Below are 27863 nucleotides of genomic sequence, written 5' to 3'. Positions count from 1 at the left end.
TCTCTCTCTCTCTCTCTCTCTCTCTCTCAAATAAATAAATAAATAAATAAATTAAAAAAAAAGAGATAGTTATACTACTAGTTTCCTCTTAGTTCATTGTAAAGAAAGGTTTGTGTTAATATAATTTAGACAATTTTTCATTTTTGCAATGTATTAGCTATTGTTATTCACCTATTTTTTGCTTTGAAATCTTGTTTTTTTTTTTTTTCTTTAAAGTTAAAAAAGAAACCTAGACGTCCCCCATCAAAAGTATCCATGTATTTTGCCTTCATATTAAGAATCTTTAAACTGTGTCGGACCCTCTGGAGTCTGATCTTGTGAGGTCACGTTTGTCCAATTCTTTAAGTTTAGTTACTGAAGCTGGATTTTGTTACTTCATTGGTGCCCTGTTTTCCTAATTCGTAATCCTTGCATTGCTGTATCTTTGCACGATTGAAGAAATATCTCTTTCATTCTTTGTAAAGAGGCTGCGACAGGCAAAGCTTCACTAATTCTTTCAGGCTGAGATTCTGGACAAGCCAAGTGGTAGGGTCATAATCGCTGCTGTGGTCCTAGTGCATGCTGGCCTGGGGTCAGTTTCAGTGCAATCAGGTATAATAGTGCATTGCAAGAGTGAGCCAGGAAATATATTCCTTTAGTTAGTTTTGGTATTTGGGTTTGTACAGGCGTCATGATGGATTTGAAAGCTATGTTTATGGGGAGTTTGTTGATGCCTGTTTTCCCAGTGGTGAGCCTTGGGCCTAGATCAATATAAGCAAGTCTGGAGCTGGGTCCTTGGGGATTAGCCTGCATCATGAAACTAGCCTGGCAGTGGTGTATGCCTAGTAACTGTGCTTGTATTGTAGGCACTATCCTGAAGCTTGGGCCACTATGTCTAACCTATTTCCTGCGGATGGGGTTTTAATCTTTTCTTAAATCAGGAGTTCCCCCCAACCCCGTGCAGATGTTCATCTATTATACTTAATGATTTAAATCATTGTTTTTCTCAGATTTAGGTCTTTCTACCATTTTAAAGTTTTTTTTTTTTCAAATATAGTTGCTCCTCAATTTACTATGTGATTATTGTAGTTTGTCCTTTTTCATGAAAGGCGCAAATCTTTGAAAGTCTCTCCCTTGCCTCTTTACCTAGGTGGATATGAAAATACAAACCATTACAATATCAAGAGTGGTTCCCTACTTATGGTTTTTAGTTTCCTCTGTATTTCTTATTCTCTATAAGGTTTAGTTCTCATGTAGAAGATGTTTGTGATGGGACTATTTTCCAGGCATCTAGTCCATAATACTGCTAGACTGAGAGATTCTACATAGAGTTATTGTCAGAATCAACTGGGAACCCAGATAAAGATGTGGTTTGAAGAGTAATGAAAATGTATGTGGCTCTTAGAAAGGTGTCCTTGTTAAGGATATTCATTATGCAAATAACTTTCATAGTCTGCACTGATTTTTATTTTTTCGCTCTTTTTTTCATTTTTATTATTAATTTTACTGAGAAAGAAAAAGCAGTGAGACAGTTTCATGACAGGTTAGTAGGACAGTTACAATAATTGATACATTGCATATTGTTGTCTTCATAGTAGTTATTCAGAGTACAAGATGCAGACATGATATCTTGTCTAAACACTATTAGTATAAATCTTTCTTCTCGATGATCTAAGGGAAAGTAGTTACTTTCCCTTTTTCACTCTTGATTCAGGGATGCAATTCTCTTGATCCAGTGGAACATAAGAGCATTCATTGCTGTGAAGAACTGGACCTGGATGAAGCTCTTCTTCCAAACCAAGCCCCTTATTAAGTCTCTGGGAGTGGGACAGGAAACAGCCAGGCTGAAGGAGGAGCATGCACAGCTGCAGAAAGCCCTGGAGAAATCAGAATCTCAGAGAGAAGACCTGAAAGCAGAGCAAGCCTCCTTGAGCCAGGAAAAGCACGGCCTGCTGTGTCAGCTCCAGGCCGTGAGTACTCCCACCACAGGCTCTTTACATCCTGGTTTTAATCATGGGCCCTTCTTTAACAGTTAGTATTCACTTGCAAAAGAAAAGAAAACAAGTGGAAGCAGGAGCTTTTCAAATACAATAGGTTATCCTCAAGCATACACAGTGGAAAAGCTTGAGAAGACACCTTCCTTCATAATGAAGTGATTTCATGGGCAGGATGTCCATGAAAAAGAGTCAAACTATCAGATGGCTGGTTACTATAGAATAGCAGAATCTATCATGGGCCCAGGAAGCTCTTGATCTTCATTTTGAGTGACCATTATCAGATCAATGCATAAAATGTTAGTTCTGAGAAAATCTTGAGTGAAGTCTTCAGCATTATTTCAATATGTTTCTAATTACATTTTCTGAATTTTTTTTCAAGACAGTAGTTTAGGCTGATCTTGAATTCATGGCAATCTTCTTGCCTCAACCTGCCAGGAATTGGATTTACAGGTGTATGTCACCATGCCTGGCTTTGTATTTCCTCATTTTTGTCTTTTTACTTTTTCCTTAGGTCATATTAACCTTAATAATTGAGTTCATAAAAGAGCAGTTCTCAACTTTGAGTTTGTGTCATTACATTTGTAAAACATTTGAAACTAAAAGAAATGATGCTTAGACCTCATTCTTAAACATTTTGATTAGGCAGACCACGTGTGGAGATGTATTTTTATATACCTATCCATCTGTGTTCCTTTGAACCCTATTTGTTGTATAGAAAATCATTCTTTAGGTAGAATCCAGAAGTTTGGTGTTCTATCTTTATTATCCCCTTCATCCAATTAGCTGACATAATGTAGGGAAAAATTAAGCCCAAGATGGCGACACTATAATTCAGGCTGGGAGGGGGCAGCAATTTTCAGGCTCCATTAAGTCCAATCCAGCAGAATTCCATTGCAGTTGCATCTTGTGGTCTTTGTGTAAACAATTTAAATAATCAAGATTGATACTGGCATACAGCCACCACTGTGCATTTTGGCGTAAATATGGACTGCCATGAGGGCCAGTGGGCTGCCTGTGTGACTGAGTGTCTACCTGAGGGTCTAAGTGTGTGCAGCTAAATGGAGAACAGCCATGGCCAGAAGACCATGTGGCTGGACAGAGAAGGTAAGCTGAGCAGCTCAGGCACATCAGATGCTCTCCAGGCTCTGTGGGTCCTCTTTGGGCTGTCTGTATCTCAGTCACACCTTTCCAGTCTGAGCTGTGATGACACATGCAAGTTAAACAATTCAAATAGCTGGTAAATGTTCAAATTGGCACATTGTGGTGGAAGGATGACAGAGTCTAGAGATGGAAGATGAGGGTTACATTAGTTACTTTCCATCATTATAGCAAGATACCTGAGATGACTAAATTATAAAGAGAAAATATTTACTTGACTCAGTTTTAGAAGTTTCAGCCCATGATGAAACAGAGCACTGCTTTTAAGCTTCTTTCAGGCTGCTGGGTGCAGTGTTGGGGAGCTGGAGGTAGTGCAAATCACTGATGGCATGACCAAGAGGCAAAGAGAGAGAATGGCACTAGCATCCAGTTATTCCTGGAAGGGTGTTTCCCCAAGGACCTAAATAACTCATTATATCCCACCTATTAAAGGTGCCACCACAGCTTAATGGTGCCATGTGAGGACCGAACTTTTAACACGTGGGTCTTTGTGAGACATACATTATACAATCCATAACAAAGATGGGTTGAAGGCTGGAGATATAGCTCAGTGGTGTGGCGCCCCCCTGGTAAATGCAAGATCCTGAGTTTGATTCCTGATACGCAAAAGAAACAAAAAGCAAACGAAAACAAAGAGCTGTTAAAGGTTATATTTCAATCAGACCTAGAGTATTTAAAAACTTTGTCACAAAAGATATTTATTTATCCTTTAAAGAAGACAAGTTACAGCTTCAAAATTGTGAAACGTGCTCTATAATTTATAAAAAAGACTTTATTGTTTCCTTGACCCAGAAACAATGGATACCTTGTGGGGGGATTTGGAGGTAGCACCTGGGAAAAGTTAAAAGGAAAGAATATTTTATTTTTTGTGCATGGAAGTTGTGACATTTACTGCTGGGAGAATCATTTAGGCAAAAGTTCTGTTGAAAGTAATAATGAAAGGGCTAGGGAGATAGCTCAGTGATGTAAGAACCTGCCTGGTAAGTGCAAGGACCCAGGTTTGGTCCCCAGTATAGCATGCCACAACAGCCACCAAAACCAGGCATGGTGGTGCATGCCTGTAATCCCATCTCTGGGGAGTCTGAGACAGTAGAATCACTGCAAGTCTGAGCTGCATAGTGAGACACTGTACCAAGTAAATAAATACTTTAAAAAAAATAAAATAATTGTGAAGTCTAGTTAGTGGTGAGCAAGTAAGCTCATGAATTATATGCTCAGCCTGTGTCTAAACATACATTGTTCAGTTCAATTAATGATACATATATTTATTTAAAGCGAGTGCACCAGAAGACTTATAAAGATGATCTAAATATTACATTGTGTACAGGAACATCAATGTCTCAAAAGACTAGATTTTAAGCAGGGATCAGCCTCAAACTAGGTGCCTATGTCAGTTCTTCTAGGTGCTGTGATTTAAGCAACTTAGCACTGAGTTTTGGAGGCACATTAGCCCCTTTAGGCCACCAGGACTCTATTAAGTCCTTTAGAGGAGGTCATTTAATCTACTAAATGGGCCTGAAAGATTAAAATCGCTTCTAAACAGAAGCAACTCCTCCATTTCTCAACAATAGGATTGGGGACCTGGGAATATTATTTCAGCTACCTAGGAAAGTAGGTGAAAGTGTCAGGCAGAGGGCAGGCAATTATCTCTTTTCAGTGTAGGAAGCTGCGTTTTCAACTAACTGATAAATTACTTCCAGCTGTTGGCAACAATTTTCTCCTCATCATCGCAGGAGCAAGAGAACCTGGCAAATGCTGAAGAGCAGTGCCAGTTGCTGATTAAATCCAAGATCCAGCTGGAGGCCAGAGTCAAAGAGCTGTCTAGGCGGGTGGAGGAAGAAGAGGAGATAAATTCTGAGCTGACTGCCAGGGGGCGGAAACTCGAAGATGAATGTTTTGAGTTGAAGAAAGAAATCGATGACCTGGAAACAATGTTGGCGAAGTCAGAGAAGGAGAAGCACGCCCAGGAGCACAAGGTACTTTTTCAGAGATGTTAGGCAGGCCTAGATGCCTAAATTTCACTCTCAAATTAGTATTAGGTACCAAAAGTGCTATGTTTTGGTTAATTAATACAGTGGCTTGCAATTTTTCAGAGTAGGAATCAGATCAGAATAGTATAAAGAAAGGCCTGAGGAACTGTGTTGTCCTAACTTGAATTTCTAATTTGAATTTATAGAGCCCATAAATCTTCCAAATGAAATGCTTCACTTGTGCAAATCTCTTGCCTGATAAAATCTCATAGAAGAATAAAAATGGTTTCATTAGTCCTGCAAGTATCCTTTTTGGATCCACAGTGAACATGATGTTTCCTAAGACGTGCTTCGGCATCTGTAGCTCCTGCTCCGCCCATGATTCGGAGTTTGATCTTGACAGTGCCACTGAAATTCTGGTACAGAGCTCAGCATTTACTTCTTTTTAGTGCTGGGTTTTAAGTTAATCATCTATATGTGAACTGACACTGATGAAGCATCTGAATCCAATATTTGATAAACAACTAATCTCTAAGATGCAAGTATAATTTGACAAATAATGCAGTAACAGCTCTTGTATTACTGATACACTGAAAAGAAAATAAGTACACGGGCCAAACATAGCTGGCTTCTGCTTTTGTAAGCACTGTGTGCTAGAACCCACTTTCTCAAAATAGAGGGAAGTACAAGATGGCCAAGACATATGCCCTGAATCCTCAAAAGAAAGCAAAATGACCTAAATGTATTATTATTATTAGTGTGCAATAATTTGATGCTTTAAAAATTGTCCATATAATCAACAACATGGATAATATTTGATTTACCAGAGTATCACATTTCCTGGTCATTCCAAGTAATAGGTCACTTTTTATGGAAGAAAGAGTGAATTTGTAGTTTGAAAAAGTATATCAGGAATTTGAGAAAATGTTTCTCTTGATGACACTGGATGCCCCATGGGTCTTTGGACTGTGGAAGAGAAAAGACAAGCCTTAGCATTCTACCCAGCCTTCCAGTGGTGGCTGGTAATGAAGCTGTCCTCATCTGCTTTCTACAGGTCAAGAATCTGACCGAGGAGCTGGACTCTCTGAAGGAGGATGTGAGCAAACTTAACAGAGCAACCAAGGATGCACAGGAAGCCTGTCAGCAGGCTCAGGACCACCTGAACACAGAGGAGGAGCGACTCAACAGCCTGAGCATAGCAAATCTGAAGCTGACACAGCAAGTAGAAGAGGTAAGTAGCAACAGATAAGGCTAGTTATCAGACTGTGCATTGGTTCATACCTCCAAGTTTTACCCATTTAATTTACTTGACAGTTTTTTGCTAGTTATGGGAAATGTCTTCCATTGCTGGAAAGGAAACATGCCAAAAAACAAATAGTCCTATTCTAACAAATATATAGCTTCTTGTTAAATTAGTACCTGTATCACTGTTGGCAGCACTAGTCTAGACAAAACTGGATGTGAGGTATATCCTGAAGACTTCAAGATATTGGTGCAGGTAATGATTTTTTTCCTTCCTAAAGGAAAAAGCAGCAAAGTTTAATGAAGTATAATTAGGTGATAGAATGCTCAGTGAGTGGACTCATGCTGGGAGAGAAATGGCATGAGGCATCGAGCTTCAGAATTTATGGTGTTGTACTGGGTCTCAGGCACTTCTCAGTGGGGCTTCAAGAGCATGGTTGAAAGCATGACCCACAGGGATCTGTGTCAGGTCAGTTGTGTCTACCGCACATTTTCTTTTCTACAACTGACCCTGTTATCATTGCATATGTGAGATGCAGCCCATATGCATGAACACTTAATGAGTTCCAAGTAGAGAAAGGTTATTGTAGGAGGGGTTGGAGAATCTGGTGTTCCTGTGTCCTGGTTTGGGACTTCAGGATTTTCCAGGGGTGTTTGTTTTTCTTATCTCTGCCTGAGGGTAGTAGACCTTGGGATAAAGCTTGGGGGCTTGCCCCTGGGACATTGTCCAGGTTCAAGTGAGTGGAGGGAGTTGTTCCTATGGTCCTAACTGTACTATGTTATCCACCCCTGAAAATCTATTGGGGTGCTAAGGCTAGAATGTCTTCTATAGCTACTTCCTGCTGAAAGAGGGCATTGGCCTTACCTATGAGAAGACATTGGAATTCTCCCCATGCCTGACATAGGGAGTTAAGGGAGCCATACTCCCCCTCTGAGGTTGTCTTGATGAGTCATAGACATGGAGACAGGCTTAGGTCCTGGGCTCAGATCATCTTCTGTAGTTCAGAGGAAGAGCTAATGTCCCTGCAATCTCTGTGCCACTTTTTATATCCCATTGCTAGATCACCAAGATGTTGCTGTGGGTGATGGGACCTTGGATGGGCTTATAGGTTCATGTAGGCTGTGAAGAATTGGGTGTGCACACAGTGATAGCCAAAAAGTAGCAAAGTTTAATGGCATGTAATTAGGTGATGCTAGGCTTAGAGTGAGCATGCTTATGCCATCAGAAAGAAAAATGCTGCAAAACCATGATATTTTTTAAGACAGATCGCATATGGAATGTAAACTTTATGTTCTGCAAACATGTACTAATAAAAATTTTAAAAAGAAATAACAGCCAAATGGGATAATACCAAACTTGGAGGCTTTCACATAGCAAAAGAAGTAATCAATAGAAATAAGACAATATACAGAAAATGCTATCAAACTATCCAACCAATGGATTGATATCCAGTATATAAAAGGAAATCAAGAAGCTGAACACCAAATAACAAGAAAACAGGTAAAAAATGAATGAAAGAGTTAAACAGATCTTTTTCAAAGGAAGACATACAGATGGCCAAAAAGTGCATAAAAAATGCCAATTTCACTAAAAGTGAAAGAAAAATGACGATGAGATTTCTCATCATATTAGAGTGCTATTACAAAAAGAGAAGAAGAATAACAAGTGCCAGTGATGATGGTGAGAAAAGGGAACACATACATTATTGGTGTGAATGTAAATCAGTATAGCCACTGTATGAAACAGTGTAGAGATTCCTCAAAGAGCAAAAGATAGAACTATCATATGGTCCGGGAACTTTGGTTCTACATACATTACAAAAGATATAATATTATTAAAAGATACTTGTGCTAAAGATATATGTTCATCACACTGCTATTCAAATATAGAATCAGTGCAAATGTCCTTCAGTGGATGGATAAATGAAGAAATTTGGTATATTTACACTGTGCAATATTATTTAGCCATAGAAGAGAATGAAACCCTACCATTTTCAGCAACAGAGAACTAGAAGTCATTGTATTAAATAAAATAAACCAGGCACAGAAAGGCAATTGTCATATCAACTGTGTGGAAATGATCAAATCAATCTTGTAGAACACTAGAAAGGAACAGTAGTCATTAGATACAGAGAGGGCCAGGAGTGAGGGGAGGTGGAAAGAGGTTTAGTGCGGGATGCCAAGACACAGACAGAGTTCAGGAATCACTTTGGGTTTTTCTTGAGAGTACTAGGGTAACGAGGTTAAAACAACCCATGATATCTTCTAAGTGATTATGAGAATGTGAATTTCTCAATACACAAAAATGTTTGAAGAAATGGACATAATACCCTGATTTTACTATTAAACATTATATGCATATACATTACTATGACTCCTACAGATGCACTATTATAATGTCTCAATTTAAAAAAAACATAACAGAAGCAAAAGAGAAGACAGAAAAATTTTCTCTAAAATCTTAAGAGATATGAAGACTAGAATTACAAGTATCAACATCTTTTAGGAGACCCATAAATAAATAACCTAATCTAACCAATGGCAAGTTGGAAAGCAATAGAAAAGAAAAAAAACAGAAAAATTTAAAAGTTTAATGTAGAAAAATAAATCTGTGAATCATAATATACCCTCTATAGAAAATCTAAATGAGTTAAGTTAAAAGGCAAATTTCCTGCCACCACACACTCATTAGGATAGCCAATAGCATAAAAAGAAAGTCTAATTGCTAGGATGTGGAGAAATTGGAGCCTTTTTGTACTATTAGTAGGAGTATAAAATAGTTCAGTCTCTATGAAAAGCAGATTATGGCAATTTCCCACAATATTAACAATTGGGATATCATATATTTCAGCTGCTCCACCTCTGAGTATATACTCAAAAGAACTGAAACAGGGATTTGTTTTTTTTCATAATTTTATTAATAAACAAATAGCAATGAGACAGTTTCAAATCAAATCGCTAGGACAGTTTCAGTAACTAACACACTGCATACATTCTTCTTAGTGGTTAATTGCTGTACAAGATGCGGACTTGATATCCTATTTACAAACACCACTAGAACAAATCATTCTATTCATTAACAGAATGTAACTATGTATTTATTCTAACCACTTTGAATACACAGATACAAAATGGACATTCATCTGTATACCCTTTTTTTGTTAAGTTCCATTATTTGAATATTATAGGTGTGTAAACTCAGCAAAATATTCTAAAAGAGTCCAGTAGCCCATAATAGCATTGGGTCTTCTGTTTAACTGGCAATGTCAGAAATTGTTGACCTGAGTCCCCCACAGCTCAACATAACAGCCTGGCTTTCTTTCCTATATTTCATCTTCATACTTTTCTACTGGATGGTTAAGACCAAGGTAAAGCAGGACCTATGCAACAAGAGTTGTAGCTTTTGGGTCTGATAAGGTCAGTGAAATCCCCTCAGGATTTATCCTGAGATCCTGTCCCTCAGATTGTAGAACCTTTGTCAGTGTCAGCCATGTGGATGAGTCACAGCCCGTGCTCTCTGTGAAAGCCTGAGAGAATGTTTTCTCTCCATGTGACTCTCCTTAGGCACACTCTACACCATCAATCACTTTCCTCTTTGGCCCCATAATCTTCTTGATCAGAAAATTTGGGACACTACCGAGTTACATGACGTTACAGTACAAGTTCTCATATGTCCTGAGTCTTAATTGACCTTAGAAGGTTAGGGTCAAAATGTTGGCTTTCCTTGCAGCCCTTCTTTTTCTCTAATTTTGGTCTGCAAACTTAGGTTGTTAACCATCCAGAAGACAAGCTTATTGTTATTATGAAACAACTTAGGCTGTTAAGCTTAACCTCACTATCTGTCTGCATATCAAACATCTTAGGCATACTATAGAACAGGTATTTTTCATCAAGTTTTGATATGTTGAACTTTATGTCCCTACAGAATATGATAAAAACATTTAAAAATTAGAATATATCTTAAAAATAGGCATAAAAAATCATATACTTCTCATGTTTGCACATAAGTCTAAAAATCTCACATATACAACCTTGAAGCAGGACAGTCTAAAACAGGGATTTGAAGAAACATCTGTATACCTTCTTATATTATGTACCAGAGCCAGTGAGTGGGAGGAACCCAGGTGTCTGTCAGTAGATGAATGAAGAAGTTATGGATATATCCATAGAGTAGAGGTATATATCCATAGAGTAGAGTTTTAACTCAAGCTTTAAAAGGAAGGATGATGTTCTGATAATGCTGTGATTTCATGATATGGAGGTAAGCAGGGTGGGGAGTCTGCTCTTGCATACTGAGTACACAGTTTCTGTTTTGCATGTGAAAAAGAGTTCTGAAAATGGGCGGTGCAAGGGGTAACATGAAATGTGAATATAACTCAGTGTCACCAAATTAGGCACTGGGAAATGTTTAAAATGAAACATTACATGCCAAGGATCTTGATATAATTAAAAGAAGAAAAATTCTAAGTCTTGGAAAGAAAGAATGTGAAAAAAAAAGAAAGAATGTGACATGATGTTCTGAACTAGAAGAGGATACCAAAGAGATGAATAGGGCATGGAATCATGTGAGACCTGTTTGAAGACACCCACAGGATTTGGAAGGGCTTCCAATATGCATGGGTTCTCACATCAAGACAGATTTATGTGATGTTGCCTCAGGAAGCAGAACTGGGACTTGTGGATAGGATTTTCAGAGAGTATTTGTACTTCTTATGAGGAAATACTTCTGAATTAATGCACTCATTCATCCGTAAAATGAACTGCTGTGTGAAGAAGATCCCCATCACTGGAAAGTGATCCAAGAGGAGACAACTGGCAACTTGTTCTTTGTTTTGTCCTTAGAAAGAACTCAGTCTATAAACTCTAGAATTTTCTTCCACCACTGTCTTCTGCAGGTTCTTTGCCTAACTTATTGATGGATGAAATTTTTATTTAAAGTACCTATGTTAGCAGGTGTTATTTGCAGAATCTATGTTTTTACTCTTGTATTAGTAAAGTATAAAGTCTATGTATTTATTTGGTTAAATAATCTGTCTCTTTGTCAGCTGGAGGGTACCCGTGAGCGGGAGAGGAAAGTGAGAATGAACTGTGAAAAAGAAAAGCACAAGCTGAAGGATGATTTGAAGGTGACCCAGGAAAACGTGGAGAACCTGGAGCGCAGCCAGTGGCAGCTAGCGGAACAGCTGCGGAAGTAAGTGTCTTGCTGCTATGTGGAGCTCTGGAGGTGGAAGGGAGCGCTCTCTCATTTCATTTATTTCAGAAGCCAGGCCAGCTATCTTGAGGCCTAAGGGAAAGACAAAAGGCCTAGGGAAGATTTTTTTCTTTGTTGGACTTTATTATATGGTATCTATCTATCTATCTATCTATCTATCTATCTATCTATCTATTTTAGATAGATTTTCACCCCATGTGTATTAAAAAGACAGAAAATACATAAATCTAAAAAGTAGTGCTAGGAGGTATTTGGCCAGCAGGTAAGAAAGTTATAAAGCATATGACATACTAATTACTGGAAATCTGAGGCTACTAGTCAAAAGTGAAAACGTTTCACTTTTAGTCATGATGACACCAAGGGCAGTGTGAAAACAATTGACCTTGATATGAAGCCAGAAATACTCCTTGATCACTTAAATAATATAGGTTGGCTGATAGAGCTTCATTAATCTTTATATAGGATTTTATTTTTCTCAAGCAATTTACTACCTAAAAATTGTCTTTAAAAATTTAGGCAAAAAAGGGGGTCTGCATGGCCAAATAGCCCAGCAGATTAAAGTGCCTGCAAGCAGGCACAGGGGCTGGGGATTCGATCCCCAGACCTGCCATGCAGGCCCTGTCCCCAGGGTGCACTGAGATGGCAATGGAGGCTGGGCATGGTGGCATACGTCTATAACACCAGCTCTTGGGAGGCTGTAAACAGGCAGATCACTGAATACCCTGTAGACCCTTCCCTAAAATACACACACACACACACACACACACACACACACACACAAAGGCAAAAATTGACAATGATAAAAATTGGGGACACTGTCAGTTCACATATTCCCATGGGTTCTTTATATCCAAAGGAACTCAAATAAAGATAGCAGCACTCTCAGCTCTTCCAGTTCATGGAATAGATTTTCTTACCTTGTTCCTTTGTCTTCTGTTTATCTGAAGTTGTTTTGCCTTGTTCTTTTCAGGGGTAGGGATAGTAACCCTTAAAGATTTCCAACTTATTTAGATAAGGTCAGTAAAGAGGGGAAAGTAGGGAGGGAGGTTCAAACATAAGATAAAGCTTAAGGACGGGAACATGTCAGTAATTGGGATTCACAGTAAAAATGAGAAGAACATCAAGTGAGAAATTTTGAGTTTCTATCTTGATTTTGTTTGTGTACATGTATTGCCCTTATGTAGCTTCTTGGAGATACTTGACTAATATTCTACTCGTTGCTAACCTTGCAAAGCGTTTGCAAAAGATGAAATTGCCATTCTTTATGGAGGAAGCTAGGGCATCCTGGAGGAACTTGACTTGGGGTTGCAGGAAGCTCACTGGTGAAGCACTCACCTGTCAGGGGCTCCTGGACGCAATCCTCAGGATCATGAAAGAAAAAAGGCACAATTTAATTGAAATGATGGATATAAACTGCACAACAGCAGAGACTTTGGTCCTTCCCTGATAATTCCCTATAACAGTGCCTGGCACACAGTAGGTGTTTCATAGGTATAGGAGTGAGTGAATTGCCTGTGGGGTGTCATTTAAGTTAAGACAGTGCTGGGACTACAGGCACATGCCAGTACTCCTGGTTATCTTCAACTTTTAAAACAATTGTATGCATTCTATTTGACTCCCAATGTCTTTTATTTTATTTTTTATTTTTTGAGGCAGGTCTTACTGTGTAGCACTGGCTGGCCTTAAACTCACTTATGTAGCTCAGGCTGACCTCACATTCACAGCAGTCCTCTGCCTCAACCTCCTGAGTGCTGGGATTGCAAGCTTGTGCCACCACACATAGCAAGCCTGCATCATTTTAGATTCTCCTAGTGTGTATGACATATGTGTTCTTTTATGCCTAATCTATATTCAGTTATTCACCCATCTTCCCCTTTCTTCTTTTATTTCATTTTCTTTTGAAATGAGTCTTACTGTATTTCTTAGGCTGGCTCTGAATTCCTAAGCTCAGGCGATTCTCCTGCTTGGCTTGGCAATAGCTGGGAATACAGGCAGGCACCATGACATCTGCTCACAAGCTTGATATATTCTTTATATCTTAAAATCTCTAACTGTAGACTTCAGGGTTGAAGGTCACTCTCAGCATTCCTAAATTAGTTTCATTAAATTAAAGGCAAAAAAGCCAAGGGAAAAGAATTACACCACCTCTTATTAAGCCCCTCTATATAGTTCCGACTGTTAGGGGCTGCAGGTGTAGCTCAGTGGTAGCTCATGTGAGACCTGGGTTCACGCTCCAGCACCAAAATGAATGAATAAATAACCAAAGAGCAGGACTCAGCCAGTACCACAGCACCGGGCCCAAGGTCAAGATTGCCCTAGTACTATGCATGCTGGAGAGAGTATACCAGAAAACCTAAGACGTGTGAAGCCAAAAGAACAAATTTCATTGATGATGTAGAGTGTGCCTAAGGAGAGTCACATGGTGAGAAAACTTTCTCTCAGGCTTTCACAGAGAGCAAATTGGTAAGCAATGTCCATTACTCTACTGAAGTACAGGGTTTCAGGGTAAATCCTGAAGGAATTTGACTGACCTTGTTAAATACAGAAGTTTCATTTCTTGTTATATAGGTCTTGCTTTATCTTAGTCTTAACCATCCAGCAGAAAAGTATAAAAACGAGGTATAAAAAATAAAGCCATATTAATATGCTGAGCTGTAAAAGGCTCAAGTCAACAACTTCTGACGTTGCTAGTCCTACAGATAACCTGCTACTATCATGTGCTACTGGACTATATTGGAATATTTTGCGAATTCATGAACCTACAGTATTTAAATGACAATGGAATACCCATCTCTGACAACACTAAACCAAAAAAAAAAGGGGGGATACAAAGGAAGGACCATTTTGTATCTGTATATACAAAATAGGATAGAGATACAGCTACTTTCTCTTAATTCAGTGAAAAGAAAGATTTGTACTAGTAGTGTTTGGACAGGATATCATGTCTGCATCTTGTACTATGAATAACCACTACGAATACAACAATATGCAACTAATTAATTATTGAAACTATCCTACTAATTGGTTTCAAAACTGTCTCATTGCTATTTGTTTCTCAATGAAAGTAATAAAAAATAGAATAACAGATTTTAGAATTAAAGCAATAAAAAAGCAAAATTAAAAAAGTGAATTTGTTAACAGGGTTCTGTTCTTGCTTTATTATAAAGTTGAAGAGGTTCTAACCAGAGGGCAGCAGCATGTGAAGGAACTAAAATTGTGAAGTGGAGAGGAAAACCTGAAATTATTTTCTGTGGTCAGTTCATGACTGTTTTCTCATATTTTCATGCTAATATCATTTGCAATAAATAGCTCCTTATAAAAGTGTACAAAATCCAAACTAAGTGTGTTAATGCACACCTGTAGTCCCAGGAAGACTGCCAGGAGTTCAAGGTCAGCCTGGGCTACATGATGAGTTCAAGGCCAATCTGAGCTACATGGTGAGACGCTGTCTCAAAAACCAAAAATAAATACCTCTAATTAAATATTCAAAATCTGACTTTGTTAAAATCTTTAAACTACAACTATTAAGTCTTCTAAAAATGTACGTTAGTGTTAAGAACTTGACAATATGTATATCTAAAATGTACCAATAAAATGTATTTTTAAAAGGATGAATATATAAACTAATGAATATGTTGGAGTAGTGTAAGGCAAAAAAACCCCAAAAAATCATAGAGCTCCCTTAATGCTCAATTTTGAAGATTATGTTTCAATCAGCAGAGTAAAAGTGATGCTCTTTGTAGGCCACAATTCAAAAAGTTTCAATTTTACAAATCTATGTATTGAAGCAGCTAAAACTTCAACATAAAACCTTTTCTCTTCGTGGAAATAGGGGTACTTGAAACAGTAGAGTTAAAGATGAAATTTCAGATTAGTAATAACATTATTAAAAATGATTTTGAGACTATTAGCTATTAACTTCCTTCAAAGTAAAAGCTAAGTGTTCGCTCCATTCTACTTGTAAACACAAAGTTCAGCTGCACATAAAGAATTTAGTATGAAAATAAAGCCCCACCCCTGGTAGGAGATTGGAGGCTATATACAGCAGCCACGATATGGAATTTGCCTAACTGTCCATTGAAGTATGAAAGCAGAAACAAAATGTGTTTCTGTTTTATATAATGGAACTAAATATTATCATCTTTTAAATAAGAAAAAACTGCCTCGTGCAATAACATGGCTGAATCCTGAGGACGTTGGGTTAAATGAAATAAGCCAGTCACAAAAAATAAATACTGCACAATTTTAATAATATGAGGTAATTAAAATAATAAGAGTCAGAATGGTTACGGCCTCGCTCTGGAAGAAGGGGAATGACGAACTGCTCTTCAGTATGAGTAAAGCTTCAATTGTACATGATTAAATTTAAAGATCTGTGTAGCATTGTGCCCAGAGTAAATAGTGAATTTTGAACTTCGAATTTGTTAGGAAGGTATAGCTCATTAATTATCCTTATTGCAAGTAAAACTGTAAGTAAAAATATTAGAAGAAAACACATAGCATACTTTCAGGAAATTGGGAGTTCACATTATCTTGAGCAAGTCACAAAAAACCAAGGACATAAATAATTAAAGAGTCGACTACATTACATTTTTAAACATTTCTGTGTCAATAACCAACATAAAAGTAGAGACGAGTTATACAATGGGAGTATCATGTTCAGGAGATATGAAAATATAAATATTAAGGATATTTACAGAAAATCCATTGTCGAATAACTAACTGAACAATCTGATAGAATTAATAGACAAAGAACAAACAGGTAGTTCATTTGATGTTTAGCTATCCAAAAGTGCTAACATTTGAAAGACGATATCATTAGTTCACAAGGACATTAAGAGCAAAGCAACAAAATGTTAATTTCTTCTCTAAGATAAATACAAATATATGTATATATATGCTGATATTAAAGCGAAATACAGATAAATAATATCACATTGCTACTGGGGAGGAAAAGGCAGGGTATTAAATGTTTTTCGATATATCTTCCAGCAGTTTCCTGGGATCTGCTCTAGAGAAGTGTTGAAAAGGAACATGTATTTCAACAATGGTACTCATCAAAGCAAAATAGCAGGATACACCGAAGTGCCTATTAGTAGGGAAATTCACAAAGAAACTACTGATGGTCTTCAATGTGGGATTCTGCATCATAGTTAATTTTTACTTTATTTTATTGTTAAATTTCAAAATTAATTGTAATGAGAAAAAAGATAAAATAGCAATAAAACAGTTTCAAAAAGGTTAGTAGGACAATTACAATAATTAATACATTGCATATTGTTGTCCTCATAGTAGTATCATAGTTAACTTTTAAATGAAATAAAAAGCTATATGTGGGCCAGCACAGAAACTTCTCCAATATATTATTTGGAAAAGAATAAGTTTGATTTAAGAATGAATTGTTGGTCCATACTTCCAAAGGTATATAACTGAAAGTAAAAAAAAAAGTGAAACTACTTCTACAATTACATATATGAACCTACACACAACCATGTGAATCCTTGGAAAAAAAATCTAGAGAGATGTGTCACAAATACATAAGAGTGGCTCCCTTGAGGAAAATAACAAGGATTGGTTGTAATAGCCAAGAAGACATCAGATGGAGATGTAATGGTTGAGTTTTTATAGCAAGAATGTATTTATATGTTATGTCTGTAATTTAAAAATATTTAAATGTGATATTATTCTTGAACAATTACACTTTATACCTTTTCCTAAACAGGAAAGAATTAGAAATGGGTCAGATGAATTCAAAGGTTGAAAATGAGAGAAGCCTGGTGGCTCAGCTCCAGAAGATCATTAGAGAGCTTCAGGTGATCATTTCTCAAATTTCTACATGCATTTGTGTTTCAGTCTATGAACTATGATTGATGACTCACCGTTGACAAGTGATCTGCCAAGGTATCCGAGACCTCTACCCAACTGTAGACAGGAGGAGGAAAGAGCAGTGGTTAAGAAACCAAACTGCCTTCCATAGATGGGTGACCTTAGGGGAAATTACTTTTAAGCTTATATTTTCTAGTCATGAGCATAATAGCAATAAATAGCTTATTTGTTGAATGTTTGGTATGAACAAGGTTGGCAGTGCGCTAAAATCCTGGGCATGGATATGTTTAGTTATTAATCCTGGCATCTTTTCAGCTAATATTATTAAATACAATAATACATTTAAGTGGTAAGAATAGTGCATGACCTATAGTATGTGCTCATTTTTGGTAATTTAATTTTTATGATTACTTTTGTGATTTGAGGGTAATTATGCTGAAAATGGGTGATCGCATTGCAACTTCTAGACTTAAGCCATTATTTGGTAACTGGCAGCTATAAGTTTTAGACCATGTGACTATTTTATACTACTTCACAACTTTTATTATGAAAAAATATAAAATGTAAAATAATTATGCATACACAGAAGCATGTGTACGTACAAGTGGGCGTTAATGTCTCAGTAATATAACCATCACTCAGTATTATTTTGGAACTCTGTTTTTGATATTCCTGAAACATTTGAGTCAAATAACATAGTTTCATGCTTTGTGAATATGGTTTATTTTCAGAAATAATCTTATCCACCAAGTGGCTGTCATATTTATCAGGCTTATCTTCAAATGACACTTCACTTTATCCAAAATGAAAATGTAATTACTTCCAACTTATCCAAAAGACAAATTTTACTACTTCAAAACTTTCCCCAAAGATTATTTCCAAAGCAATATTTTAGAAATGTTTGGTTCAGGGACAGCATTGTTCGTGCTAAATGCATTGAATCCTATGAGTGATAATCCATGATAAGTAGAGTCAGGGGATCACGTTTACTTGCAGGTGGAAATCATATGTAGCTCTCTGTCATATTTCATCTACAGAACTTACAGACTAGTTGATATGATTTAAGTATAAGCTTTCTCTAGGCCACGATGTTCCTACTTAATTGGAGGAAAACATTATAAACTAGAGTGTATCCTTCATCCTCCCCATTGTAATACATGCTTAGTTACATGAAATGATGTTAATGAATATTAGTGACTTCACTGTGCTCTAGTACAATGATGTTATCAAGACTTGTAGTGCTAATTGCCCCAATGCTAGGAGGATTTTGGGCTCTGAGCATTCTTACCAATTTTCCTTTTCTAATAATTGTGCCTCTAATGGTATCAGATTTATATTGACATTATTAAGCCCTGATCCTCCACCAATTCTAATTTGTTGCTGCAAATCTCCTACTGCTTGAAATCTCCTACAGGCTAAAACCACATCACTCAGTTTGTTAGAATTGTGTGTAAAATTAAATTGATGCTCCTCAAAAGTAAGTTATTTGAATTTGATGTTTATTTGATCAGTCAGCTTCTTACAGAGTCCTTGACAGCTGAGACTGTCAGATAGACAAATTATCAATGAGTAGTGTTTTTCAAATAAAATTCACCCATTATTTTTTATAAATTATGTTTAAATATTTTCTTGTTTGAAAAATAGCTTCTTGTTCCTTTGGGAGGTGCTCTTTAGTAAGATTTTCTCTCCATGTATAATGTAATGATGTTGTTTATCACTAAGGACTGAGAGATCAGGAAGAAATGCAAATTCTAATTCAGACATTGGATTGACTTGGCAAAAAGATTTAATGTACACATATTCTATATTCTTTAATCACAATTTGGGAATGAAAAAATGTCTTACCTGTTTGTCATGAGAAGAAGAAAAGATAAGTGCAATAAATCTCTTGAATACAGAATGTTTATCAAATGTACTTATTATAAGTCAAAATTATATGTTGCTCCAGAATCAGATACAGAATTTGAAGGAGAAGGTGGAAGATGAAAAGATCACTCGGGCCAGGGTAGAGAGAGAGAGAGACAACCTTGCCCGAGACCTAGAAGATTTGAATGAGAGGATGAAGGAGGCTGGAGGAGCCAGTTTTTCTCAGCTGGACATAACTAAGAACCAAGAAGCGAGATTTCAGAAGCTTCACCAAGACATGGAAAAGACCACACAGCACTATGAGGCAATGTCTGCCTCTTTGAAAAAGAGACATGCAGTTAGCCTGGCTGAGTTCGAGGGCCAGATAGAAAATCTACAGCAGGTCAAGCAGAAACTGGAAAAAGATAAGAGTGACTTACAGTTAGAAGTGGATGACCTCCTGACCCGTTTTGAGCAGATGACTAGAGCTAAGGTAGATACTCTTAATTTCTCCTTGTGGGTTTCTGGACATGGAAACAAGAGGAGGGGAAGGAAAAGAAAAATCAGAATAATAACTTGAGGTATTGGATAATGCAGGCTATCAGTTTTGAAACTGATTAGATTAGCCTATTTCAGTTATACTTGAACCTAGATATACCTGAGTATGACCTCAAAGTGACTTCTGGTTTTATTAGAATTCCACTGCATTCCTATGATTCTTTAGGAATCTTAGTAAGTGGGACATAGAAGTGAACTCTGCATCACTTCAAGAATGAGTTGGTGTCGTGAGCACTTCCAGAGGCCCAGAGAATTCCAGGTCTTGCTTAGTGTACACAGCTAGCCTTTGCTAGAAGAAAAAAAATGTCTTCCCTTTATGCCCTCTGATATCTCTTTAACCAGTACTAGAAGAAAGCTTTGTCACATGTTCTTTCTTAGTGAAGCCCATTACCCTATACAATGCAGGCTCCCATGTGGAATAGTTACTGTCATATCATGGGTAGCAGAAACCCTAACTTCCAAGATTCACTTTTGGTTAATCAAAGCAAGTACTTCATTACTGCAGCATCAGCTACCCAAATTTGTAAAGCCACCTTGGAAAGAGAAGACCCTACAGGAAAATCTTGATCTTCATAAAGTATAGGCAGAAAGGATAAATTATAGTTTCAGAAATATGGAGTAGTTTTTAAAATGTTTAACTTAATCCTTTGAAAAGTCTGCACTGAGCAGAAAGAAACCATCAAATTGTATTTCTCTTTCTTGGCAATTAAATTTCTAACATATGTAATGTGTGGGAATACAGTGAGATCATAGCACTCCCACCCCTCTAAACATTCATGTCCTCCCATGAGCAAACTATTTCTCCTGACAAGTCCTAAAAGTTTCGCATCATTCTATCACTAACTCAGAAGTCTAAAGTCCAGCCTCATCTAAATCAGACATGAGAGAGGCTCAGACTTCAATTCATCCTGCAGTAAGTTCCCTCTCCAGCTGTGAGCCTGTGAAATAAAATCATGTCCTTCTGAAATAGTGATGAGTTGAACATCGAGTAAGTATTTCCATTCTAAAAGAGAAAAGAAGCAAAAGGTAATGGGTTCGAAGTAAATCCAAAACTGAAAAAGCAAGCAACATTAAATCTTGAAAACTAAGAATACTTTTCTTTCACTCCGTTTTCCGGCTTGTGGATACATTGGAGTGGATATGACAGGAAGTTCTCGACTCCTTGCCAAGTGCAGCCCACACTGCAGCTCTCAGGGATGGGTACTGGGTGCCCATAGCTCCTCCAGGCTCACATGCACACCAGTGGCTCAGTAATTCTGGGGTTATGAGACTCGACCTTTCCACCTAGTTCCACTAGATACAGAGCGAGTGAAGATACTCTTGTGGCAGCTCTCAGCCTGAACCTCAAGCTTCTCCAAACCATCCTTTGAAGTCTGGTATATATAACTGTGTCTCTACTGGGTCTTTGTGTGTGTGTGCATCTACAAAGTTACTGACATGTGGCTGCCATCAGGGTTCCCACTATACCCTCTAGAATGATGCCATATAACTGGACCTGCTTAAGCCAACAGCATGGGTAACTGAGGAGTTCTGCACTGACTGAAACCACACTGGGCACACTGGTTCAGAAGAACTTGAGGCATCCCTGTGCAGTGAGTCTTAAAGTCCCACAAGCAACCTAGATCATCTGTTTGAAACTACTCTAAAGGCTCTGACTGTCTGGACCAATGGGTGGGGCAGTTATAAAGATCTCAGAAATACCATAGGGATATTTTGTTATCTTGTGAGATAGTATCTGGCATCTCTGTGCCCATACTAGTCTCATAAAATGCTTCCATTGGTGTTTTTATACTTAACTTTTCAGCATTTGCCCAAGCTGAGAATTGTTTAAAAGTTCTGAATCCTTTTTCATTATACATTCTGTCCTTAGTTCATTTCTTTTATACTTTACTATCAGCAGTCTACAGAGATGATGCAGTACCCTGAATATATTGACTAAAGATAACTTTACCAAATATTTTAATTCATTGCATGTGTATTCTGGATTCTGTAATGTTGGGATAGGAATACAAGCCAGACAAGTTTTGCCCCTTCATAACAAAGGCTATCTTTCCTCCAGTTTCCAAAAAAGATATTTCTCAGTCCTAAGACATCAATAGAGTGGCCTTTACTGTCTTTATGTGTGCTGCCCTTATTTTTATTCTGATCACATCATTTAAATCATCTCTTAAAATGACTAATTGTCTCTCTGCAGCACTTCTCTTTCTGAGCCCTTCCTAGAATTTACCTTTGTATTATAACACAAGCAATATGACTAGAGCAGGGTTGTGAACTATTACACTGCTAATAAATATTCTTTCTTGTATTTATAGAGTAATATAAGTAAATGACAAATGACTACTATTAACCATCTTCTTGGCAACCTGGAGAATATTGAGAACCTTAATGAATTGTCTAAAGTCACTGAGAGAGATAACTTTAATTCTCAAGACTCCAAACTTCGTGCTAACTCTGGGGATGCAGCTGCTTCTCGTATTGATATTTTATTGGTCAGTTTTCTAGTTGCTGGGACAAAATATTAAACATATACAGTTTAAAGAAGGACAAGTGCAATTTGGCATATGGCTTTAAGGATTTCAGTCTCTGGTCAGCTGGTTTTAAGACAGAAACATCATTGTTAGAGGGCTGCTTAACTCATGCTACCCAAGAAGCACAGAGCTGAAAGAGCAGAGAAGGGCCAGGGACCAGACAGATTTCCAAGTTCTCACCTCCAGGGCCCATTTCCTCCAAGTAGCCCCCCAAATAGTCCATTCAGCTATGGGTTAATCCATTTTGGGGATTGGTATCCTCAAAGTCTAATCACTTCTTCAGGAGTCTCTTAAATGAGGCAAATTGGCAATGAAGATTAACTGGCAGACCATTAATTTCCTGTTCTTGGCAGTCTAGGGTTTTTCTAGCGTGCACCTCCAAATTTTCCACCTGATCATTACCTGCTTGTGATACCACTTCTGCCATTCCAGGTATTTGTAGCATGAACATGCTATGTGTGATACCAATTTCTGTCTTTGATGGTGTTGCTCTGACAAAACACTTGTGAATGAGCAGCAGTTTCTTTCTGATAGTTCTGGAGGCTGAAAAGCTGACAGTCAAAGCACTGGAAGATATTGGTGTCTGGAGAGAGCTCTGATTCAAAGACAGTGATTCTTGCTATGTCCTCACATGGCAAAAGGACAAAAGATGAGAAAGGATGAATACTCCTTTATATTTCTTTTTAAAGGCCACCAAACCTATTTTCTCTCATAATAATTATCTCCTAAAAGCTCAACTCTTAATATTGTGATTCTGGAAAATAAGTTCCAACAAATGAACTTTGGGGTACACATTCAAACTTTGCCATCCTGCCATGCTTCCCTTCCCTGAGGGATCTTGGGATGGAAATTGAGTCAAAACATGGGCCTTCTCTTTCTCCTTCTGTATTCTTGTCTATAGGTTCTGTTGTTTCTTGATATTGTAAACATTCTTGATACTATAAGCTTATTTTTACCCCAGCTTTGCCCAAGTAATGCTCTGAAATTCTTTACTGTCACCCTGCTCTACCATGGACCTCCTCTATCCTCAGGAAGGCTTCTCTTTCTTAAAATATTAGCAGAGACCCCTAAAACACTAAAACTGTTCAAGTTATCATAAATTCATACAAATAAAGTATAAAATCAAGAATTTTATCCTTTCTAATGTCCTCTGATATTTCATTGCTACTAAGAATGAATTTATTCTTTAAATTCACTTATTTTAGTTTGTATAATATCTTCTATGCTTTGAACATGGATAGTATTCCCCAGTGGTTTATGTGTCAAAGGCTTGTCCCCAGGTTTGATACTACTGGAGATGCTGTGGGTCTTTGCAGGCAGAGCCTAGGGGTAGGTTCTTTGATTAGTGAGGGCTAAGGAATCATAATATAGTACATGATCCACCTCTTTCCTTTTCCAGGCTTTTGATCATGTGCTCCATGTTATTGCTATCTGCCTCCATTGCAAGAAGCTCAAAGCAATGGGGCTTCCATTCTTTGATTGGAACTTTTATAACTGGGAGCTAAATAAACCCATTAATAAGAAAATTGAAAATTGCCACAGCTTTTTATTTAGTAATATGAAAACAACTAATGAAACATCCTTCCTAAGACTTTAATCCTTCCTTTTACACTTTATAGTCACTTCACTCTTGGGAAGAACCAAAAGTTTCAAGGTATAAGATCCAGTAGACAGAGTGGATGAGGATACACTATGAAGTTGCTGTGAGCCCATCCTGCCTTTCCATTGGATGATGCTTAGCAGTAACAGTTGCTGTTTTGGGTTTTTTTATACCTCACAAAGACATGAAAGAGGACTTTCAGAGCCACTTTGGAAAGTGGAGGAATGATGACGGAAGTGTGTTCAAAGCAAAGGGGAACATACTGAGGGGCATAAGTGGTGAAGTGTCTTTTACTGTATAAATTTTTAAAACCATTTAAACATTCACCCTATGTTTTGATCATCTTATGCGATTTCTCCCTATATATTTTCTTTTCCCGTTTCACATAGAATAACATCTTTTTTCACATAATCATTTTTCTTCCATTCCAACAAACAGACACAAATAGCTATACATTTCCTCGGAAACTGGAGAAGATGTCTTGAGTGGAAAGTGAAGTCTTTCCATATCAGTCTAACTGCTGTATCTCTGACAAAGGAACGGTATTCTATTTATCACTTGTGCAACAAATCATCTGAGAATCTTGTTAGTTACACTGCTATTACACCACCTGGTTCTGGGGCTTGGCAACGTTATATGGCTGCAGTCAGAAGGAGTCTTTGGAAAGATTCTTCGCTCAACTTTTCTGGCTTCCAGGCTGGGATAGATAGGACACAGCATGGTAACCACAGGATAGTTGAGCTAATTATACAGCAATTCAATGCACTAAAAGTGAGTGTTCCAAAAGCCTATGGTAGAAGTCCCAGAGTTTGATAATCACTATAGAATCAGTCTGTGTGAGTCCTGCCAGTCACAATCCATAGGAACCTGCACAAGAGTATACCATATCACCTGCCTACTCCCTCAATCTCTGCAAAGGTTTAAAAGCCAGTTTATTTGTACCATTGGCCTTGACTGGGATCTTTCCCAAAGAGTCATCCCTGCCTGGTGGGATCTTGGGTCTTTTAAAGAGAGAACAAGGGGGAGGTACAAAAATTTAGTATATGTGATGGGGAAGGTTGGGTAACATCATGGGTTGCTAAGGGAGTTTAAGCTTCCCAGGTTACATTTACACAAAGGCCATCATTTACACAAAGCATGGGTTATATAAAGCAAGGAATGTCCTATTACATTTTAGGTTGCATTGCAAAGCCCACAGTTATACAAAAGATGTAAAGACAGGGGTTACACAAAGGGAGGAATGTGCTGCTCTCAGGCCTGCCAGAAACACTCGCTGGGTCTTGGTGAGCATCCTGGGCAGCCTTTCATTTGAGATTTTAATTTCCACCTTCAGAGGCACTCTGTATGCTCTGATTGAGCTTAGTTTGGCATGCCAGGGTTGAAGCATATTACTTTGATTTCAACATCTTCATTTCAGCAAATTAAAACATTTGCCTTCCTCAAAATGGGCATTTTTAAAACCAATATGTTGTCTTTAATTCTCTTGTCTGAAATGTTTAACTTAACCTTAGTATATTAAAATTTTATTTATTATTGAACTCTTATAGAACTTATTGGGTCTTCTTATACTGCTAAATTTTACAGTCTAATTTCACCTAAGAAGAAAGAATCTAGGTAGAAACTAGGCTTCATTCTGCTTTGATTATGGTGTTTTGGAAGTTACTAGCTTTAACTTCCACATATGCCCCTTGGGGCTCATATGACACCAGGGTCAGTGACTTGTCCAGGGTCACACAGGTTTATGTAGAGAAAAGCTTCAACTCCAAACTGTGATGCTGTGGGTGACCACATTCTGGTGATGCTTTAAATATGTTTTGCTGGATAAATTGATTCTGTTTTCTCTCAAAAACATATGCATTATTCCAAACTTCCATTTGAATTACTTCATCTTTTTCAAGTTACAGTGGAAGGAATGATGATATTCAGTGGTACAGTGAATGCTGAAGTATTTTCAGGAGCATATTATTCTCATAGAGAGGCCCAGGGCAATTTAGAAGCAATAGGCTTATTGCCATTTTGATTATTATAGTTATTTTGATTATTTTGAATTCCCATTGGTTCCTGCATTTCTGAATTTCAGGGAGGCAACTTTGTATACATCATTTTAAGAAATAGCTTTAAGATGCATGTGCATTATTCTCTTATCATCCTTTTCCCTGGAATCAAACTTTATTGTCTGTTTAAATTTGAAATTCTTTTGAAGGTACAACTCTTTTGCATGCTATATCCCCAAAAGGCTATCTTTGTATAAATATCCACATTATCTTTCATAATTCCTGCTTATAAAAATGCTTCAGAAATTTATAGTAATACTATGCTAATAGTTAGGCGTACACGATTACTCACTGTGTGACGCTATGCCTAAAGGCATGTGCTATGTCTCTTCACTCAAGTGACCTGACCACTCCCAGTAGTGGACTGTCACCACATGGATGTGGCTTGAAAAGATGAAGAATGTCTCTCTGTGCTTTTCTTGCTTGCCTTTTCCACAGATGCTTCACAGTGGTCTTACTGAGACTGCTACCCTGTCATATTTTCTGAGCAGGTGTATACACGCACATTCGAGGCTAAAATATACAGAAGTCCCATTTCTTACCTGTGGCCCTGTTCCTTCAAACTTTGTCATTTATTATCAGAAATACTGCTACACAAAGACCACACACTTGGCCATGTTTCATATAGTTTCTTCAGTGGTCCAGGGTTTGTGGGAATTTGAGTCCACCAGTGCACCCACTCAGTGGATTCTTTATTTTTCCGTTGTTTCCATTTCTCCTTAAAAGGTGCTTAATAATTTAATATTTGACTCTTTTTTCTCCTTTGATTTTCTTCCCTGTTTTAAATTGCATCTGCACAGACAGTTTCAGTCCAAATATCAATTCTGAAACTTAACTAGCTTTGTGAATTTGGACAAGATAGTAAATTTCTCTGATACTCTTTTCCCATTTATAAGATGAAGCCAAGTTGAAATTTTGAAGTGTGTTATTGGGGGAAAATTGAGTTGGGCCAACTTTATAAAAGTCATATTTGCAAGTGTGGGCAAGCATGGTAAGTATTCAAAATATGATTTAAAAATGCAAACAAACTAAATACTATTACATTTTCATTATCATAGCTTTGTTTTAGTGTGTGGAGCATGTGGATAATTGAGCACGCTGGTCCTTTAGTGTCAACCCTACAGTCTCCATGACTTTGGTGGAGTTGTATAAGGACCTAGTCACTGAATCTCTGCCAGGTGTGGGTTCATGATCACCAACCAGCCTGTTTCTCGGTGGGACATCTGTGAGGCAGGGCTGCATGGTGTTCCTGGTAGGTCTCCCAGGAGGCAGGGACCTGTATTGTTCCTTGTTTGCTAATCAGTAGGTAATAACTTTATTTTCCTATTTTTATTTTTATCAGCACATGCTTGCTTTACATAATGATTACATTCCTCGTGGGACATTAGTACACATACGAAACCATCTTGATTCTTTCTTTCTTTCTTTTTTTTTTTTTTTTTTTGGTGGAACCAAGGATTGAACTTAGACTCTTGTGTTTGCCAGGGAAGTGCTTGTCATACCGAGCCGTCCCCCGGCCCTTGATTCTCTCTTTAATCTCATTTATTACCCCTTATTTGATTCCATCATCACCTTCCAACTTCAAAAAGATCTATTTCCTTATTTTATATTATCTTTTATTTTGCTCTTTATCTGTACTTTAGCTTTTTTTTTCTCATATAAGAGAAACCATGTGGTATTTACGCTTATGTGTCTGATTTATTTTGCTTAATATGATGGTCTCAAGGCAGATCTATTTTCTTAGAAATGACACAAGTTGATCCTTCTTTATGCTAGAGTAGTACTCCACTATATATCAGTATGTCATTTCTTCATCCATTCATCTGTTGGTGGGCATGTAGGTCACTTCCAGGTTTTAGCTATCTGAATTTTGCTGCCATGAATACGGGAGTGC

The 27863-nt window shown here is 37.6% G+C and overlaps 1 protein-coding gene across 1 annotated transcript in view; it reads left to right on the top strand.

Annotated features, from left to right (window-relative positions):
* Nucleotides 1-27863, top strand: part of Myh15 (myosin heavy chain 15) — a 147450-nt gene that overhangs the window by 64725 nt on the left and 54862 nt on the right. The window contains exons 22-27 of the mRNA XM_004643969.1: nt 1694-1949; nt 4868-5110; nt 6159-6335; nt 11392-11537; nt 17281-17371; nt 19333-19722. Coding sequence (XP_004644026.1) covers nt 1694-1949; nt 4868-5110; nt 6159-6335; nt 11392-11537; nt 17281-17371; nt 19333-19722 — 1303 coding nt within the window. The remainder of the gene's footprint in view (nt 1-1693; nt 1950-4867; nt 5111-6158; nt 6336-11391; nt 11538-17280; nt 17372-19332; nt 19723-27863) is intronic.

The sequence above is a fragment of the Octodon degus genome, unplaced genomic scaffold, assembly GCF_000260255.1.
Source record: "Octodon degus isolate 3935 unplaced genomic scaffold, OctDeg1.0 scaffold00187, whole genome shotgun sequence".
NCBI lineage: Eukaryota > Metazoa > Chordata > Mammalia > Rodentia > Octodontidae > Octodon > Octodon degus.
The sequence above is the reverse complement of the archived record's forward strand: the minus strand, read 5'-3'. Positions and strand labels throughout refer to the sequence as shown.